This window comes from Pan paniscus, chromosome 20, assembly GCF_029289425.2.
Source record: "Pan paniscus chromosome 20, NHGRI_mPanPan1-v2.0_pri, whole genome shotgun sequence".
Classification (NCBI taxonomy): Eukaryota; Metazoa; Chordata; class Mammalia; order Primates; family Hominidae; genus Pan; species Pan paniscus.
In genome coordinates, this window is record NC_073269.2 from 12,824,975 (window position 1) to 12,844,917 (window position 19,943).

General features: G+C 52.9%; 1 protein-coding gene across 6 annotated transcripts in view; it reads right to left on the reverse strand.

The window, feature by feature from the left end:
* The window catches only part of FBN3 (fibrillin 3), an 86,054-nt gene extending 79,047 nt beyond the window's left edge, over positions 1-7,007 (reverse strand). For 3 of the 6 annotated variants that reach the window (XM_063599820.1, XM_063599821.1, XM_063599819.1), the window contains exons 1-6: positions 6,359-6,532; positions 4,693-4,876; positions 4,483-4,565; positions 3,498-3,596; positions 3,214-3,309; positions 2,263-2,358 (exon numbers count right to left, since the gene is read on the reverse strand). In XM_063599820.1, the coding sequence (XP_063455890.1) occupies positions 2,263-2,358; positions 3,214-3,309; positions 3,498-3,596; positions 4,483-4,565; positions 4,693-4,859 (541 nt within the window). In that variant the 5' untranslated portion in view covers positions 4,860-4,876; positions 6,359-6,532. Of the gene's footprint in view, positions 1-2,262; positions 2,359-3,213; positions 3,310-3,497; positions 3,597-4,482; positions 4,566-4,692; positions 4,877-6,358; positions 6,533-6,801 lie in introns of those variants that run through there. The other 3 variants (XM_063599822.1, XM_055102809.2, XM_055102810.3) reach the window with 3 other exon arrangements.
* Positions 7,008-19,943: the final 12,936 nt, after the last annotated feature.

Consider the following 19,943-nt stretch of genomic DNA (forward strand, 5'->3'; position numbering starts at 1 on the left):
GACTGCATTGGTTCCCCCAACCCTAGTACATGAGCCCAGATGTGACTTCTTGGCTCTCTTCTCCCAGATGTTTCCAATAAAGGAGTTAGCTCTCAAACAAGGGCAGCCCCTCCCAAGAGAAGAAGCCAAACTCACCCCCAACTCAGGCCCCGTAAGGAGGAGGGGCTTCACAGAGACCTCCACCCCCCGGCTGTCCTGATGCCCCAAGCCAAAACGTAATTCTTGGCAGCTCCCCCACTCCCCCTCCCCCTCACTTTTCTGCCACCCAGAGCTTGGCCCGCCTCCAACAGCCCATGTTCTAATTCTGCAGTTTCCAGAAGCCCACCCTCAAACCCAGGTCACTTCCCCAGCCCCTCCAGCTTCTAGTCCCCGGGTCCTGCCCATCCTCACCTTCCTGGGCTGAAACACAACATCAGGCACTCAGATGCCTCCTGCATCTGAAAATCTCACAAGCCTGGATGTCCCTGACGCCACCCTCTCCGGTTCCCTTTCTCTTTCTCAGCCTCCTGTGGGCTCTGTTTTTTCTGTCCGGGCTTAAATGCCCAGGTGGCTGTCTCTGCTGGCCCTTCCTTCTCTCACGGGGATCCTCAGCTGCACCCTGGGCTTCAGTCCCCATGGATGGAGCAGCCCACGCCGCCGTCTCAGCCCCAGGCCTGAGTGTCCAGCTGCTTCCCGGACAACTTGCAAGTCCCTCGGTCAACACTGAGCTCAGAGTCCTCCTCCTCCCTGCCAGGGTGCAGCACTACCTTCCCTCCAGTTTTCACCAGGCCCTGGGTTCATCCTGACTCCCTCCTTCTTCTCTCCCCGTCCCTGCCACACCTCACTGCTCACAAGAAAGACATCACTGTGTCCGTTCTCCTTTTTTCTTTTCTTTTCTTTTTTTTTTTTTTTTTTTTTGAGACAGGGTCTCGCTCTGTCTTCCAGGCTGGAGTACAGTGGTGTGATCTTGGCTCACTGCCTCCCAGGTTCAAAAAATTCTCATGCCTCAGCCTTCCAAGTAGCTGGGACTACAGGCACGCGCTACCACACCCGGTTACATTTTCGTGTGTATTTTTAGTAGAGGTGGCTTTTGCCATGTTGGCCATGGCTGGTCTCAAACTCCTGGCCTCAAGTGATCTGCCTGTCTCGGCCTCCCAAAATGCTGGAATTGCAGGCATGAGCCACAGTGCCTGGCCTCTTTTCTTTCTTTCTTTCTTTCTTTTCTTTTTCTTTTTTTTTTTTAAGAGAGATAGGGTCTGGTTCTGTCACCCAGGCTGGAATGCAGTGGCACCACCACGGCTCACTGCAGCCTCGAACTCCTGGGCTCATGCAATCCTCCCACTTCAGCCTGAGACTACAGATATGCACCACCATGCCAGGCTAATTTTTTACTTTTTTTAGAGAGGGGGGGTCTCACTATGCTACCCAGGCTGATCTCAAACTCCTGGTACATCCACCCTCTTAATTTTGGTAACATCCTCTCAGCAGGTGACCCCACCTATCTTAGCCGTCTTAAAAATGGGATCATTTTTAAGAGTTAGGGTGACCGGGTGTGGTGGCTCATTTTGGGAGGCTGAGACAGGCAGATCACTTGAGGCCAGGAGTTCGAGGCCAGCCTGGCCAACATGGCAAAACCTCATCTCTACTAAAATTACAAAAATTAGCTGAGCATGGGGATGCCTGTAATCCCAGCTACTCGGGAGGCTGAAGCGGGAGAATTGGTTGAACCTGGGAGGCAGAGGTTGCAGTGAGCCGAGATCATACCACTGCACTCTAGCCCGAAAGAGCAAAACTTTGTCTCAAAATAAAAAAAAAAAAGAGAGAATTAGGGTGCAATAAAGAGGGGGTTTGCCCATCTCATGAAGTCCAATCCACCCTACCAGATCCAGCTGAGGGGTCCCCTCCTCCAGGAAGCCCTCCCTGACTCCCTTCTGTGGAGCAGATGGTTTCTCTGTCCTTCACATGCTCCAGGGCTGCCCCAACCCTTGTCTTAGCCTTGACACTCCCAGATAAGAATCTTCTGCTTGCAGTTTCTCCTCCCTGCCCCTCAGACTGGCACATCCTCTGTCTTTCCTACCAGACTCCAACACAGGTGCTCGCTCAGAGCCAGTGAATAGCAGATGTTTTGGAGAACAGATGAGCAAATGAAAGAAATATCCTCAGACTGCCCCAGCTGCGGGAAGGAGGCCAGCTGGGTCCTTTCAAGGCTCTCAGGGACTTCCAGGAAACCCCCTTTCCTCCATCGAGTCCCCTGTCTACCTCCCACCCGCGCGTGCTTGGTACCTCTCTCACACTGAGGTCCCATGAAGCCGTACACACAGGCGCAGCGGTTGGGCCCAATGCAGCGACCCCCATTGTGGCAGCCGCGGTCACAGATGGCTGTGGAGGAGAGAGGGTGATGGCTGGAGGTCCCCCAGCAGCAGAGAGAGCTGGGGTTCACAGCAAGCCCGTTTTCACCCAGGAATCCCCAGGATCTGGCCCAGGTTGAATAAGACTGAGGCCGGGCTCAGTGGCTCGCGCCTGTAATCCGAGCACTTTGGGAGGCCAAGGCAGGTGTATCACCTGAGGTCAGGGGTTCGAGACCAGCCTGTCCAATATGGTGAAACCCAATCTTTACTAAAAATACAAAAATTAGCCAGGCATGGTGGCCGGCTCTTGTAATCCCAGCTACTCGGGAGGCTGACACAGGAGAATTACTCAAACCTGGGAGGCGGAGGTTGCAGTGAGCTGAGATGGTGCCACTGCATTCCAGCCTGGGCAACAGAGCAAAACTCCATCTCAAAAAAAAAAAAAAAAAAAGGCCAGGCACGGTAGCTCACGCCTGTAATCCCAGCACTTTGGGAGGCTGAGGCGGGTGGATCACGAGGTCAGGAGATCAAGACCATCCTGGCTAACACAGTGAAACCCCATCTCTACTAAAAACACAAAAAATTAGCCAGGCAAGGTGGCAGGCACCTGTAGTCCCAGCTACTCGGGAGGCTGAGGCAGGAGAATGGCGTGAACCTGGGAGGCGGAGCTTGCAGTAAGCCGAGATCACGCCACTGCACTCCAGCCTGGGCGACACAGCGAGACTCTGTCTCAAAAAAAAAAAAGAGACTGTGACAATAAACGTCCCCTGCAATCTCCAGTCCAGGAAGAAGGAACCCTGGGCAGTGGGCAGGTGGCAGCAAAGACTAATACTCTGGGATCACAGTCCCAGGTGTGCAAGGAGGGGAGTCCCATGGGGATACTCACGCTGCCCACACACGGTGCCTGTGTAGCCCTTCTGACACAGACAGGATGCCCCCCGGCAGGTGCCCCCATTCATACAGCTCACACTGCACCCTGACCCTGGGGACAGGAAGGCAGGACGTATAGTAATGTGGAGATGGGCCCCGAGATGCCCTCCTAGGAAGGCTGCAGGACTAGGCATGCTCAGCCCCACTCCTGTCCTTCAACAAAAGCAGCCCAATCTCCTCGTGGCAACCAGAACCCTGTGACCTTCTTCTCCCTCCCGCAAGAGGCCACTTCCCGCTCACCTTGGCTCACCCCGCAGCTGGGAGCCAGCGTCCCATCCGCACAGGTGCACAGGTTGGGCTGGGAGCAGAAGCCTTCACCGCAGGCACGCCTACAGATGGCTGGATGGGTGCAGCGGGTGGCAGTCAAGACCAGGACCGAGCCTGGGCCATCCCTGCTCCATCGGTGTCCGGGCTGGCCAGAACACCTCGGTGGACGGTGCTGGTCATCTGCATCCCCGGCTCTGCTCATAGCACACCCCACCCCTGTTTTCATGGGATGTCCCCCCCACTCTCGGGCTGGGCTGGGCAGGGGGTGTGACCCAGGCTGTGGGTTGGGGACCCTGCTAGAGCCATTGGGAGAGAACGCTCTTTGGGCCAGAGCTGCTGAGCTGTGAGGACAGAGCTGGAGGTGCTGGGGTCCTGGATACTGAGGTTGGGTGTCTCCTGGGAAGTGGAGTCAGATTCCAGAGACAGAAACAGAAAGAGAGGGTGAGGCCAGAGAGAGACAGAGAGAGACTCAGAGAGACAGAGAGAGAGAGAATCAGTTAGATAGAGAGACAGTAACCAACAGAGAGAGGCCAGGTGCAGTGGCTCACACCTGGAATCCTAGCACTTTGGGAGGCTGAGGGGAGGCTGAGATGGGAAAATCGCTTGAGGCCAGAGTTTGAGACCAGCCTGAGCAACACAGAGACCCCCATCTTTAAAAATAATAATAATAAAGAAAAGAAACCAACAGAGAGAGACACGAGCAGAGATGAATAGAGAGAGGCAGAGACAAAGCAAGGGAACCAGAGAGACAGACAGACACAAGGAGGTTGTAGGGCAAAGGAAATGAACATGGCAGGTTGGCCTGGAACCCTGAGGACAGACACAGATGCAAGGGCCATTCCTGTGGTTCAGCCAGAGGTCCCTGGCTAAGTCCCCGTGTAAACAGAGCTGAACCTGCAGGCAGGTAAGAGTGTCCCCGGCCTGTGCCCCCCCACCTCCAGACGTCAGTAGCACTCACGCACGACACACTGGCTCCTGCCAGGGAATGTCCTCCAGCCTGGACAGCAGTAGGCATGGAACCGGGAGCCGCACACGTTCGGCCTTCGGGTACAGCGAGATGGGTCTGGTGAGCCCCTGCCCGTGTGGACATCGCCCCGGGTATTCCGCTTGCCCCGGGACGGCCCAATCCACACCGAAGGGGTCTCCCAGCATCCCAGGTACCACACACCCCTGCAAGATGCCTGGGCTGCCCCGCCTCCGCACACGTCCAGGACCTGCAGCCTGCAAGGCCCCGTCCCAGCGGCCTTGGCCACCTGCCATGCACAACAGGGCCGACCAGGCCAGCAGGAGCCGGGCCAGGGGGCCCCTTGCCAAATACAGACCCTCCAGAGTCATGGCGTGTCCCCTGGAGGCTGCGGAGAGGAAGCAGAGTCAGCCCTAGAAGAGCCCCCCACCCTGGCCATGGGGGACCCAACACAATGAGGAGGGCAGGGTGGTTGCCAAATGGGGCAGCCCCGGGGCCTCTGGGAGCCCAAGGAGGCATCCAGCCCCAACCGGGAAGCGGTGAACAGTCAGAGGAGGCTTCCTGGAGGAGGTGTGATGTTAGAGAAGGGTCTTGGGGCTGAGGGTGCACAGCCCAGGCAAGACGGGAGTGGGATGTGGAAGGGAGGGGAGAGAGGGCCAGGTGGGGCCAGGCGTTGCAGGAGTGGGCATAGCAGTGTCATGCAGCTTTTGCTCATTCGTCAAGGACAATGAAGAGCCCTTGAAAAGCTTTGGGTGGGAGGAGCAAGGTCAGAAATGCATGTTAGGTGGTGTGGGGAAGGGCAGCAGGGTCCCGGGGGGAAACAGGGTGTCAGAAGGCTGGGGGCTGTCCAGATGGGAGAGAGAGGAGAGGAATGGGAGGCTCATGTCGTGGGAGGTGGAGGGCATTGAGGAGATTCCCGAAGTTCTAGCTGGGACGGTGGAGCCCAGAGAGCGCCCAGGGTAGGAGGAAGATGGTAAGTCGTGGGAAGCAACAACCCCACTGTCCCTCTGTGACACAGATACCCCCACTCCTGCAATGCCTGGCCCCACCTGGCCCTGTGTCCCCTTGCCTCCACATCCCACGCCGGTCTTGCCTGGGCTGTGCACCCTTAGCCACAAGACCCTTCTCTAACATCACGCCTCCTCCAGGAAGCCCCCTCTGACTGTTCACTGCTCCCAGGTCAGGGCTGGATGCCTCCCTGGGCAGGGGGCCCAGGCAGGGGCTGGAACTTCCCAATGCAGAGAGTAACCCTGTGCCCAGCAGGGAAGGTACCGCTTCTGTGCCCATTTCACAGATGCACAAACTAAGGCCATCACACCATGAGTGAGGGGCTAAGCCGGAGCTTAAGCCCACGAAGAGAAGAAGGAGGGGGAGAAGATCAGGAACGGAACTCGCTCCTGCCCCCCTTGGCTGGGTCTTTCCTGGGCCATGAAGGACGGGAGGGAGAAGACCGGGACAGGAGACGACCGTTTGGAGGGTGGAGGCAAAATACTTGAGGGAGAGAAGCCAGACCAAGTGGCCTTCCTGTTCCATTCAGGTTCCAGGGAGGAAAGGAACCCGCCCTAGGTGGAGAATGGGCGGGGAGCCCTGCCGTGTGGTCTTGGCCACGCCCCGGTTGTCCAAAGGCCCCGGAGAAGGGAGAGACCCCTGTCAACGTTGGAGGGTTGGCTGGCTGGAGAGGGGCGCCCTCTTTTTCTTCTCAGTTGTCCGGGTCAGTCCGCACTCTGAGGCTCTGTGGACTCCAAGCAGCCTCGGGGCCTGCAAGCCCTCCTCCCCCACTCCCTCCGCCCCAGCCCCCTGCCTCGGGTCGGGTGGGGGAATTAGGTGGGGGGAGTCTCTGGCCTGATTTGCCTCGGTCCCCCCTACACACCGCTGCTTCTGCGAGCCACACCCTGGAGTTTGTGGAATGAATGAGCAGAGAAGGCGCGCCCGGCACGGGGTGTGGAGGCTGAGGGCCAAACAGCGAGGGATACCAAGCTTCGCCGACGGGGAGGGGGCGCCCCCGGAGCCCGCGGGGCGCGATCTCCACCTGGCAGGGCCCCCGGCCGCGACCACGCTTGGCTCCGCCCTCACCTGTGGGGTCAGGGGCCCCGCGCCCCGGCCGAGCCCCTCCCGCCGGGTCCCCGCGCCCCCACTCCCCACTGCGGCGGGCGCCACTAGAAGGCGGAGAGGGGAGGGGGCTGGGCCTGGGGCTGCCCGGCTGCGAACAAAGGAATCCTCTCCCCCTCCCCCTGCCGGCCCCCCCGCCCCCGCCTTCTCCACCCTTCAGCGCCCGCGATCTCGCCCCGCCGCTGTCCCCGCGCCTTCACCTACCTGCGAGGCGGCGCGCGTGGAGGCGGGCACGGCAGGCGGACGCGCGGGACTCAGCGCTGCAGGGCGGGCTCCTGCGGCGCCGGGGACCCGGGGCGGGAACGCAAAGCCGAGAGGCCGACCCCGCCGCGTTCCCAGCCCAGAGCTGCCACTCGGGGGGGAGTTGGGGGCGGGAGGAGTTGGAGGAGGGCGCGTTTGCACCTCTTAGCTCCCGGGGCGGGGACGGGGGGCTCCGATCCGGGGCGGGGAGAGAGGCTGCGGCTCGGGGGAGGGTCCGGGGCTCCGAGTGAAAAACTCCGATGGACTGGAGAGATGTGAGGGCGGGCGGGGGGCTCAGGGCTGGGGGCGCCTAGTAGGGGCTGCCGGGGCCGCGTTTTCGGATCGAGATTGAGGTGGAGGTGGGGCTCTGACTTTTGGGGGGCCTGGACGACAGCCTGGGCAGAGAAGTCCCGGGACTCACCTGGGCGGCCCTCTCAGGGCCTCCCAAGCCGCCGCCCCCTCCCTCGAGCAAGGAGAATTGCGAGAGTGACGTTGGAAACTCACCTGGCTCTTGGAGCCTGGATTCTTAACTAGGCTGAGATCAGGGGCCCCTAAATATGTTGACAAAACATTGGGCAAAGCTGTATTTCCCAGGGAGAAGGGCCCAGGTTTTTCATCTGGTTCTCAAAATGAAGAGGTTAACAATTCAAACGGTGTAAACTTTCAAATCTCTTTGAACCTGTTTCTCCACCTACCAAAGGGACCAGACAAGAATTTCGGCTCCCTATCTGTTGTCAGTACTCCAAACAAAAATTTCTAGGCTTTTCCACCACCTTCATACCTTTGAGAATAGACCCTTAACATGGGGATCTGTCAGAAGCTGTGCGTTGGGCCTGAAGCTGTTACTCCATCCAGCAAACTCCTACGCATCTGTCAAAGTCCAGTTCAAAAATTCCCTCCCTATCTGCAAATTGTGAGTTTACTCTATTGAACTCCCAAAGCTGATTGTGCTGAATATGCCCCCACCACAGTACTTCCAGAATGTAATAAATAAGTAAGCCCAGTGGGCTTGAAACCAGGAGTTGGAGACTAACCTGGGTAACATAGTGAGACCCCATCTCTTAAAAAAAAAAAAAAATTAAAAAGAATTAGCCAGGCCTGGTGGCATGCATCTATAGTCCCAGCTACTCAGGAGGCTGAGGCAGGAGGATTGCTTCAGCCTAGGAGGTTGAGGCTGCAGTGAGTTATGATTGTGCCACTGCACTCCAGCCTGGGCAACTGAGCAAGACCCTGTCTCCAAAAATTGGAGACCCTGTCTCCATTCCGGAAGTGCTATGGTGGGAGTATATTCAGCAAGTCAGCTTTGGGAGTTCAATAGGGTAAACTCACAATTTGCAGGGAGGGAGAGGATTTTGTTTTTTGTTTTGTTTTGCTTTGTTTTGTTTTTTGAGACAAAGTCTTGCCCTGTCACCCAGGCTGGAGTGCAATGGCGCGATCTTGGCTCACTACAACCTCCACCTCCCAGGTTCAAGCAATTCTCCTGCTTCAGCCTTCCGAGTAGCTGGGATTACAGGCTTGTGCCACCATGCCCGGTTAATTTTTTGTATCTTTAGTAGAGACAGGGATTCACCATGTTGGCCAGGCTGGTCTCAAACTCCTAACCTCGTGATCCACCTGCCTCGGCCTCCCAACGTGCTGAGATTACAGGCATGAGCCACCGAGTCTGGCCCAGAAGGGGATTTTTGAAGTAGGTTTTGACAGTTGCATAGGAGTTTGCTGGAGGAAACAGAACAGGCAAAGGCCTGGAGAAGGAGAGAACTTAGAACAAACATGCCTGGATGGAGTGAGGTTGGAACTTTAGGAGAGAGGAGAAGGGGAGGGAGCAAGAGGAAAGCAGGCAACATAAGAAGAGGCTAGAAGCACCCAGGAGCCGTCAGCAGGCTCCCCCCCGCCTCTGAGGGGAGACACGGTGGACTCACAGAAAGGGGAGGTTCTCCCAAGGCTCCACTTCCAGGTCTTAGACTGTGTCTGGGGAGCATTGAGGGCCCCAGGGCTGGGCTCAGGGAGCATGGGACAGACACCGACTTCAGGGACAAGATCCAGTCATCCTGGCCAAGGCAGGGGCCCGTGGACCCTGTGAGAAGGGTCAGGTGGGGTGCTGGGGCATGGGGAGGGTGGACTGGGGAGGGAACCCCAGGATCGAGGTGGCCCAGCAGAGACGGGGGGTGGGGTTCCTGTTGGAGGGTGGGCCCAGGGGCTATTGTGGACAAACCAGTTTCCCTGGCCACCTTGGACACCTCTTTCCAGGCTCCTCTGCCAAGGTCCACCCAGATTTGTTCTGCAACAAATGAATCTTACATGGGCACGGGGACAAGCACCGGGTGCCCTAGAAGCAACCCAGCATAGGTGCAAAAGGTGGGGAGAGATTGTCCCATCCCAGGAACACTGCACGGCCACTGTTGCCATGGCTAAGTCTGGAGGAGGGCTTTCCTGGAAGAACTGTGGCCAGGGAGCGACTCAGTCCTAGAAGTCTCCCTACCTGCCCTCCAGAAGAGAGGGGAGAAGGAAGCCGGAGGGTGTGGCAAGACCAGGATGTGGAGCTGTTGGAAGTCCCTGTACCTGAAGTGCTCAATGACGGCAGAGAGTGGGCATTGGTTGTTCACAGCCCCCCACCCAAGCTACTGTCCACACCACGTGCTGTGGTTTCAGACTTCCCATGGTGCCACCCTGGTCTGTTATGTTATTGCCAGTTATTGATGTGGTATCACAGACAGTGTCACCCCCCACTGTACCCTTATTACATCACACTGTTAAGAAGGGACATTTAGGCTGGGCATGGTGGCTCACGCCTGTAATCCCAACGCTTTGGGAGGCCGAGTTGGGCGGATCACGAGGTCAGGAGATCGAGACCATCCTGGCTAACACAGTGAAACCCCATCTCTACTAAAAATATAAAAAAATTGCCGGGCGCGGTGGGTCACACCTGTAATCCCAGCACTTTGGGAGGCTGAGGCGGGCAGATCACGAGCTCAGGAGATCAAAACCATCCTGGCTAACATGGTGAAACCCCGTCTCTACTAAAAATACAAAAAGTTAGCTGGGCATGGTGGTGGGCGCCTGTAGTTCCAGCTACTCGGGAGGCTGAGGCAGGAGAATGGTGTGAACCTGGGAGGTGGAGCTTGCAGTGAGCCGAGATGGTGCCACTGCACTCCAGTATGGGCGACAGAGCGAGACTCCATCTCAAAAAAAAATAAAATAAAATAAAAATAAATAAAAAAATTAGCCAGGCACGGGGGCACACACCTGTAGTTCCAGCTACTTCGGAGGCTGAGGCAGGAGAATTGCTTGAACCTGGGAGGCAGAGGCTGCAATGAGCCAAGATCACGCCACTGCACTCCAGCCTAGGCGACAGAACGAGACTCCATCTCAAAAAAAAAAAAAAAAGGGACATTTAGGCTTTAAATCCTACCACATATCACGGTCCCCCCACCCAGGACTGTACAAAACACATGCATGGTCTCTCCGTCAAAACTGCATCATCAGCCAGGTGCGGTGCCTCACGCCTGTAATGTCAACACTTTGGGAGGCCAAGGTGGAGGATCCTTTGAGGCCAAGAGTTCAAGGCAAGCCTGGGCAACATAGCAAGACCCCATCTCTACAGAAAAATAGAAAAATTAGCTGGGCATGGTGGCATGTACCTGTAGTCCCAGCTACTTGGGAGGCTGAGGTGGGAGGAGTGCTTGAACCCAGGAGTTTGAGGCTGCAGTGAGCTATGATGTTGCCACTGGACTCCAGCCTGGATAACAGATCATGAACCTGTCTCTAAATATGTATGTATATCATCATCATCACCATGTTCCTATTCTACAGTCACTTGTCCCTATGACCCTGTCTCATTGTCACCTGTCCATGTGACACCCTGCTCTTTTCTGGTTGCTCCGCTACCTGGGACATGCATGTCTCCTGTCACCTTTACACCTTCACCTTTCTGCTGTGACACAGTCCCCGGCTCATGATCATACCATTACCCAGAATGTCAGGGTTCTTAACATCACAATCCCCTGGCATCAGCAACAACCGGGCTCAGCAGAAAGAGTGACCAGCGTCGTGGTGCCACAGCCAACCACATTCACACACATCACACGCAGATCGGGCCCCAGGAAGACACCATTCATTACCATCTGGCACCCTAAGCCCTGATGCTGCTCAATGATCCGAGATGCTGGCACCAGTTCCCCCCACCCTCAGCAAAATGAGGTCCATGGGGGCTCCAATGGGGATCTGGTGTTTTAAAGTTTTTTTTTTTTTTTTGACAGAATCTTGCTCTGTCGCCCAGGCAGGAGTGCAGTGGTGCAATCTCAGCTCACTGCAACCTCCGCCTCCCAGGTTCAAGCCATTCTCCTGCTTCAGCCTCCCAAGTAGCTGGGACTACAGGCACGCATCACCATCTAGTTTTTTTTTTTCTTTTTCTTTTTCCTTTTTTTTTTTTTTTGAGATGGAGTCTTGCTCTGTCTCCCAGGCTGGAGTGCAGTGGTGCCATCTCGGCTCACTGCAACCTCCTCCTCCTGGGTTCAAGGAATTCTCCTGCCTCAGCCTCCTAAGTAGCTGGGATTACAGACGTGTGCCACCACACCCGGCTATTTTGTTGTTGTTGTTGTATTTTAATAGAGATGGGGTTTCACCATGTTGGTCAGGCTGGTCTTGAATTCCTGACCTCATGATCTGTCCGCCTTGGCCTCCCAAAGTGCTGGGATTACAGGTGTGAGCCACTGCACCTGGCCCCTAGTGGGTTTTAAAATTACAGTGTCACCTGTTGCTGTCACCTGTTGCCTTCCCATCATTCCCAGTTCCTGTGACGTTGTCACCTGTTGCTGTCACATTGTCACACTATTAATGTCCCCCAGAACTGTCCCCCCCCTGCTGCTGCCACTGTCATCCCGTTAAGGTCACTGTGAGTCACGCCAGCCCCACCCTCCGTTTGACTTTCTGAGCAGCCATGGAGCCCCCCCTCATAGGCGGGACTTGACTGTGTGCACCCAGAGCCAGCAGACCCCAGATGTTCATTAGCATGAGCTCGAGGAAGGCATGGAGACAGGAGTGGGCAGGGTGTGCCCAGGAGCACAGGGTCAGGGCTGGGGACAAGGAGATGGGAGGAGGGACGGGGAGATGCCTGCAGTCTATGGTGTGTGGAGTGCACTGGGCCAGCCTAGGCCAGGGTGGCTTGGGGACAGAGCCCTCTTTGTATAAGCACAGGAAGCAGCTGGGAGTCAAAGCATTGCGTACAACGCCAGGAGTTTGGCCACGTGCCCAGGAATGAGGCTTGGAGCGGGGAGGGAGGCCGCAGAGGACCCAGGAAAGCTCCGAGGAAGAGATCAGGCTGGATCCTCACAAGAGACCCTGAAGACAGGCTCTGATATCATCCCATTACACAGATGAGGAAACTGAGGCACAGAGCCACCAGATCGCCCACTGGGACCCCACCACCAGCAAAGAATAAAGGCAAATCTGAACCCAGGCCACAAAGCTGGAACCTTCCCCATGGCCTTGGGCCCCCAGCCACACCCTCACCCCATTGCCTTGATGTTCTAGCCGGGGGACCTGTCTAGGGTCCATATACAATATATTATTTCTCTTTCTAATAAACACACATGTTTGCACCTTTATACATTGTTCTGTATTTGCCCTATTTCCTCTTTGTAAAAATAATTAAAAACAAACAAACAAACAAAAAAACAGGGTCTCCCTCTGTCACCCAGGCTAAAGTGCAGTGGGGAAGATAACAGCTCACTGCAGCCTCGAATTGGGCTTAAGCAATCCTCCCACCTCAGCCTCCAGAGTAGCTAGGACTACAGGCACATACTGCCTGTCTAATTTTTAAATTTTTTTTTTGTAGAGATAGAGTCTCACTATGTTGCCCAGGCTGGTCTCGAACTCTGGGATCAAGTGATCCTCCCAACTCATCCTCCCAAAGTGCTGAGATTACAGGCATGAGCCGTCACACCTGGCCTCTTTCTCTTTCTTTCTTTCTTTCTTTTTTTTCTTTTTTTGTTCAGACAGAGTCTCGCTCTGTCGCCCAGGCTGGAGTGCAGTGGTACACTCTCAGCTCACTGCAACCTCCACCTCCCAAGTTTAAGCGATTCTCCTGCCTCTGCCTCCCGAGTAGCTGGGAGTACAGACGCCCACCCCACACCCTAATTTTTGTAGTTTTAATAGAGACGGGGTTTCACCATATTGGCCAGGCTGGTCTCGAACTCCTGACCATGTGATCTGCCCGCCTCTGCCTCCCAAAGTGCTGGGATTACAGGCGTGAGCCATGGTGCCTGGCCTCTTTCTCTTTCTAATAAACACAAATGTTAGCACCTTTGTATCTTGTTCTGTATTTGCTTTTTCTCATCTTTGTAAAAAAAAATATTTTTTTCTTGCAAACTAAATCAATCCCTCTCAATTACCATCTTCTTTTTACTGTTTTCTTTTACTGAGATCAATTTCACACAACATAGCACTTACTATGTTCAAGTGTACAATTCAGTAGCATTCAGTACACGCAGTATGTGCAGCCACCCCCTCTATCTAGTTCCAAAACGTACTCATCACCCCAGAATGAAATCCTGTCCCCATTAGCAGTTGCTTCCCATTCCTCATACCCCAGTCCCTGGCAAACACTAATCCACTTTCTATTCTCTGTGGATTTGCCTGTTCCGGACATTGCATGTACTTTTTTATTATTTTATTTTATTTTATTTTATTTTATTTTAGATGAAGTCTCCCTCTGTCACCCAGGCTGGAGTGCAGTAGTATGATCTTGGCTTACTGCAACCTCCACCTCCCAGGTTCGAATGTTTCCCTGCCTCAGCCTCCCGAGTAGCAGGGATTACAGGTGCACACGGCACCACGTCTGGCTATTTTTTTTTTTTGGTATTTTTAGCAGAAACGGAGTTTCATCATGTTAGCCAGGCTGGTCTTGAACTCTTGGCCTCAAGTGATCCATTTGCCTTGACCTCCCAAAGTGCTGGGATTACAGGCATGAGCCACCGTGCCTGGCCTAGACGTTTCACGTAAATGGAATCACACACTAGGTGGCCCTTTATTTTATTTTACTTTTTTTTTGTTTGTTTTATTTTGTGACAGAGTTTCTCTCTGTCACCCAGGCTGCAGTGCAGTGGCGCGATCTCGGCTCACTGCAACCTCCGCCTCCCGTGTTCAAGCAGTTCCCCTGCCTCAGCCTCCCAAGTAGCTGGGACTACAGGCACACGCCACCACACCTGGCAATTTTTTTTTTTTTTTTAATAGAGACGGGGTTTCACCATGTTGGCCAAGATGGTCTCTATCTCCTGACCTCATGATCTGCCTGCCTCGGTCTCCGAAAGTGCCGGGATCACAGGCGTGAGCCACCACGCCCAGCCTCTTTTAACTTCTTATTACATCTTGGCAATATTTCCATGTCGAGCCGGGAGCGGGGGATCACACCTGTAATCCCAGCACTTTGGGAGGCCAAGGCAGGCAGATCCCTTGAGCGCAAGAGTTAGAGACCAGCTGGGGCAACATGGCAAGCTCCGTCTCTACTAACAACACAAAGATTAGCCGGGCATGGTGGCATGAGTCTGTAGTCCCAGCTACTCAGGAGACTGAGATGAGATCACTTGAGCCCCAGATGTCTGGGAGCCCCAGATGTCACTGTAGAGGCTACAGTGAGCCGAGATCACATCACTGCACTCCGGACTGGGAGACAGAGCAAGACCCTTTCAAATAAAAAGAAAGACAGAGAGATAGAGAAAGAGAGAGAAGAAAAAGGAAGAAAGAGGAGAGGAGAGAAGATGCGCAGTGGCCCACGTCTGTAATCCCAGCACTTTGGGAGGCCGAGGCAGGTGGATCATGAGGTCAGGAGTTCAAGACCAGCCTGGCCAAGATGGTGAAACCCCATCTCTACTAAAAATACAAAAAAAATTAGCTAGGCGTGGTGGTGGGCACCTGTAATCCCAGTTACTTGGGAGGCTGAAGAAGAGAATTGCTTGAACCCGGGAGGCGGAGGTTGCAGTGAGCAGAGATTGTGCCACTGCACTCCAGCCTGGGCGACAGAGTGAGACTCTGTCAAAAGAATGGAGAAAGAGAGAGAGAGAGGAGAAAGAGAGGAAGGAAGGAAGGAAGGAAGGAAGGAAGGAAGGAAGGAAGGAAGGAAGGAAGGAAGGAAGGAAGGAAAGAAGGGAGGGAGGGAGGGAGGGAAAGAGAGCAAGAGAGGCCGGGGTGCAGTGGCTCAAGCCTGTAATCCTGGTATTTTGAGATGCCAAGGTGGGCTTTGAGGTCAGACTTCAACTGGATTAGGATTAGCCCTGCTGGGAGAAGAGAGGACTCTGGCACCCACTGCCAGTTCTGCCATCTGCACCCATTTATCTGGGGCCGCAATGCCCGCCCAGCCTCTCTCCCTCTGGTCTCATCCTTGAGGGCTAAGGGTGCACTTGCAGCTTTCCACCCTGCCCCCTGAAACCTTAAGGGTGCCATTAGTTAAGTCAGACAAGAAGACTGACACTCAAAAATAAAATTGGTTAAGTGCAAATTGTCAGACCCAGAAACCTGAACACCACTGATCTTCAGAAAACGCACATGTGCCAGGGCCTTCATTGGCACTCAATAAACGCTGAATCGATGGATCAGTAAATGAATGAATGGTGAGCAAATCTGATATGACCGGAAGGAGTGGAAGTTTCTTGTGGAGAGATGAGCAGGACTCAGATTGAAAGGAGTCTTGAAAACCAGGAGCGTGGACATGACCTGGCGGCAGCAGGGAGCCACGGTGGGTTCTAGGCAGGGAGCCACGCCATCTGATTTACCTTTGAGGACCTCATTGCCAAGAGGAAGTTAAACAAATCTGTCACTAGGGGGCACTCAAGTCTTCCCAGAGATTGTTAGGTGGCCACTGGTCACAGGGAGCTTTTGAGCATTTGAACCAGTTCTATGGAGATATAAATGTGAAATCCACACGGAATCGCAAGCACTTCATACAAGAGAAAGAATGTAAGATGACTCAAATAGCAATGACGGGGTGAAATGCTGATATTTTGGGTACACTGGACTAAGTAAATTATATTATTAAAATTTCATCTGTTTCTTTTTACTTTTTAAAATGTGGGTTCTAGGCCACTCGGTGGCTCACGCCTGTAATCCCAGCACTTTGGGAGGCCCAGGTGGGCGGATCATGAGGTTAGGAGTTTGAAACCAGCCTGGCCAACATGGTGAAACCCCATCTCTACTAAAAATACAAAAAATTAGCTGGGCATAGTGGCAGGCACCTGAAATCCCAGCTATTCGGGAGGCTGAGGCAGGAGAATCGCTTGAAACTGGGAGGCGGAGGTTGCAGTGAACTAAGATCGTACCACTGCTCTCTAGCCTAGGCAACAGAGTGAGACTCTGTCTCAAAAATATATATATAAATAAGTAAATATATATAAGATAAAATGTGGGTTCTAAAAGAGTTAAGATTGTCTATGTTGGTTGCATTAGTTTTTATTTTATTTCTTTTTTATTAGGCAAGATCGCGTTCTGTTGCCCAGGCTGGAATGCAGTGGTGTGATCATGGCTCACTACAGCCTCAACCTCCCAGGCTCAAGCAGTCCTCCTGCCTCAGCCTCCCGAGTAGGTGGGATTACAAGTGCACGCCACCACACCTGGCTAACTTTTGTATGTTTTGTAAACACAAGGTTTCATCATGTTGTCCCAGCTGATCTCGAACTCCTGGGCCCAAGCGATCCTCCTGCCTCAGCCTCCCAAAGTGCTAGGATTATGGACATGAGTCACTGAGCCTGATCTTGCATTTATATTTCTATTGGACAGCACTGGTTTAGAAAAAGAAGTTACTATTTTTTTCAACAGTCATCAGGGGTTGAACTACCCTCTCTTTTTCTCTTATTTCCTCTTACTTTGGTCATTCTTCAAGTTAACAATCTACCAGGTTGTTCTCTTTGTTCATTAAACGAAGGTAGATATTCATAAATACATAGACCAAAAAGAGAAGATGGGGTCATTGTTTCATAAATATGGAATCATATTGAACATACTTTTTTATTCACAGGACTTTCTGGAAACTTCTTAGACCACCTACTAAAATCTGAATTCATTCTTTTTAATTGCTTGATAATCATCTATGGTGTGGATGAACCTTCATTTATTCAACCACATCCCCACTGATGAGTTTTCACTTGGTTAACAGGTTTTATTCCCCACCACTACCAAAAAGTAAGCAAAAAATGCTGCAACAAGAATTTTTTGGCTGAGTGCAGTGGCTCTCACCTGTAATCCCAGCACTTTCGGAGGCCAAAGGCAGGGGGATCGCTTCAGACCAGTTCAAGACTAGCCTGGACAATGTAATGAGACTCCTGTCTCTACAAAAAAAATTTTAAAAACTAGCCGAACATGATGGCATCTGTAGTCCCAACTACTTGGAAGTCTGAGGTGAGAGGATCACTTGAGCCTGGGAGGTTGAGGCTGCAGTGAGCCATGATCACGCCACTGCACTCCAGCCTGGGCATTAGAGCGAGGCCCTGTCTCTACAAAAATTAATTTTTATACCTATGCCCATACGTGCTGATGATTTTCTTTCCAAGGGAAAGATTTCTAGCAATGAGGTTGCTGGGTGAAGGATCTCTCTCTCTCTCTCTCTCTCTCTCTCTCTCTCTCTCTCTCTCTCTATATATATATATATATATATTTTTTTTTTTTTTTTTGAGACAGAGTCTTGCTCTGTCACCAGGCTGGAGTGCAGTGGTGCAATATTGGCTCACTGCAACCTCCTCCTCCCAGGTTCAAGCAGTTCTCTGCCTCAGCCTCCCAAGTAGCTGGGACTACAGGCGTGTGGCACCACGCCCAGCTAATTTTTGTATTTTTAGTGGAGACGGGGTTTCATCATGTTGGCCAAGATGATCTCGATCTCTTGACCTCGTGATCTGCCTGCCTCAGCCTCCCAAAGTGCTGGGATTACAGGGGTGAGCCACCGTGCCCGGCCTATATTTTTAACTTTAATAGATGTTGCCAGGTTGTAGATATTGACAAACTGATCCTAAAATTGATACAGAAAGACAAAGACTGAGAGTAGCCTACAAAATATCAAAGAAGAACCAAGTTGGAGGACTGTCACTACCCAATATCAAGACGTTCTGGAAATCTGCAATAACCAAGACAGTATTGGCAAAAGAAGACACACAGATCAACAGAACAGAAAGTCCAGAAATAAATCCACACCAATATAATCAATTGATCTTTGACAAAAGCTCACAGGCAATTCAACGGAGAAAGGACAGTCTTTTTGCTGTCTATGCAATCAATGTGCTCCCTGCCCAATGCACATACAGGCCAATACATGGCACCAGCTTTTCAGAAAATAAAAGCTTTATTGCAAGTCGACTGCACGGAGACAGGAGGAAACATTCAAATCTGTCTCCGGGAGCTGCAGGCTGGGGCAGCTTTTATAAGCATAGGGTAATGAGGCGTGTTCTGATTGGATCTTGCACTGAGGTGATGCGGGCAGGCATGATCTGATTGGATCCGGCCATGGGATGATGCCAGGGCTCACTCTGATTGGATCCTGGGTCCTGTCATGCAGTGTCTGCTTCTTAATTCAGTCTCCACCCCTCTCTCCTCAGTGGGAGCACTTAGGTTCTGCCTGTGGTTACACACTTGTTCCCCTGGACATGCTCAGGTTATGCGACCTTCTACCTGGGGGTCTGTGGCAACTGAAAAACAACTCACAACTCTGCTACATAAAAGTTGAACTGACCGGGTGTGGTGGCTCACGCCTGTAATTCCAGCACTTTGGGAGGCTGAGGCGGGCGGATCACCTGAGGTCAGGAGTTCAAGACCAGCCTGACCAACATGGAGAAACTCCGTCTCTACTAAAACTACAAAATTAGCTGGGCGTGGTGGCACATGCCTATAATCCCAGCAACTAGGGAGGTTGAGGCAGGAGAATCGCTTGAACCTGGGAGGCGGAGGTTGTGGTGAGCCGAGATCCTGCCATTGCACTCCAGCCTGGGCAACAAGAGTGAAACTCCTTCTTGAAAAAAAATAAAAAGTTGAACCATTGGGACCGGGCGTGGTGGCTCACACCTGTAATTCCAGCACATTGGGAGTCCGAGGCGGGCAGATCACGAGGTCAGGAGATCGAGACTAGCCAAGACCATCCTGGCTAACATGGTGAAACCCCGTCTCTACTAAAAATACAAAAACAAAATTAGCCGGGTGTGGTGGCGGGCGCCTGTAGGCCCAGCTACTCCAGAGGCTGAGGCAGGAGAATGGCGTGAACACGGGAGGCGGAGCTTACGGTGAGCAGAGATCACGCCACTGCACTTCATCCTGGGTGACAGAGCGAGACTCCAAAAAAAAAAAAATTGAACCATTGGGAGGCTGAGGCGGGCGGATCACCTGAGGTCAGGAGTTCGAGACCAGCCTGTCCAATATAGTGAAACCTCATCTCTACTAAAAATACAAAAATTAGCCAGGTGTGGTGGTGCTCACCTGTAATCCCAGCTACTCAGGAGGCTGAGACAGGAGGATCACTTGAACTCAGGAAGCAGAGGCTGCTGTGAGCTGAGACTGTGCCACTGGGCTCCAGCCTCGGCGACAGAGTGAGACTCTGTCTTCAAGAAAAAAAAAAAAAGGTGAACCAGATTGGTCTGGTGTGGTTACATTTTCCACAGATGGTGCTAGAACAATCAGATGTCCATATGCAAAAAATAGGCACAGACTTTACACCTTTCATAAAAAATGAATGCAGCCAGGTGCAGTGGCTCACGCCTGTAATCCCAGCACTTTTGGGGGCTGAAACAGGAGAATTGCTTGAGCCCAAGAGTTCGAGACCGGCCTTGAACAAGTGAGAACCCCTCTCTACAAAAAAATTTTAATACTTTTTAAAAATCTAAAAGCAAAACAAAACAAAAATGAACACAGACCAGGCACAGTGGCTCACACCTGTAATCCCAGCACTTTAGAAGGCCAAGATGGGTAGATCACCTGAGGTCAGGGGTTCAAGACCAGCTTGGCCAAGATGGTGAAACCCCGTCTCTACTAAAAATACAAAAATTAGCCAGGAGTGGTAGTGGGCACCTGTAATCCCAGCTACTTGGGAGGCTGAGGCAGGAGAATCACTTGAACCCGGGAGGTGGAGGTTGCAGTGAGTCAAG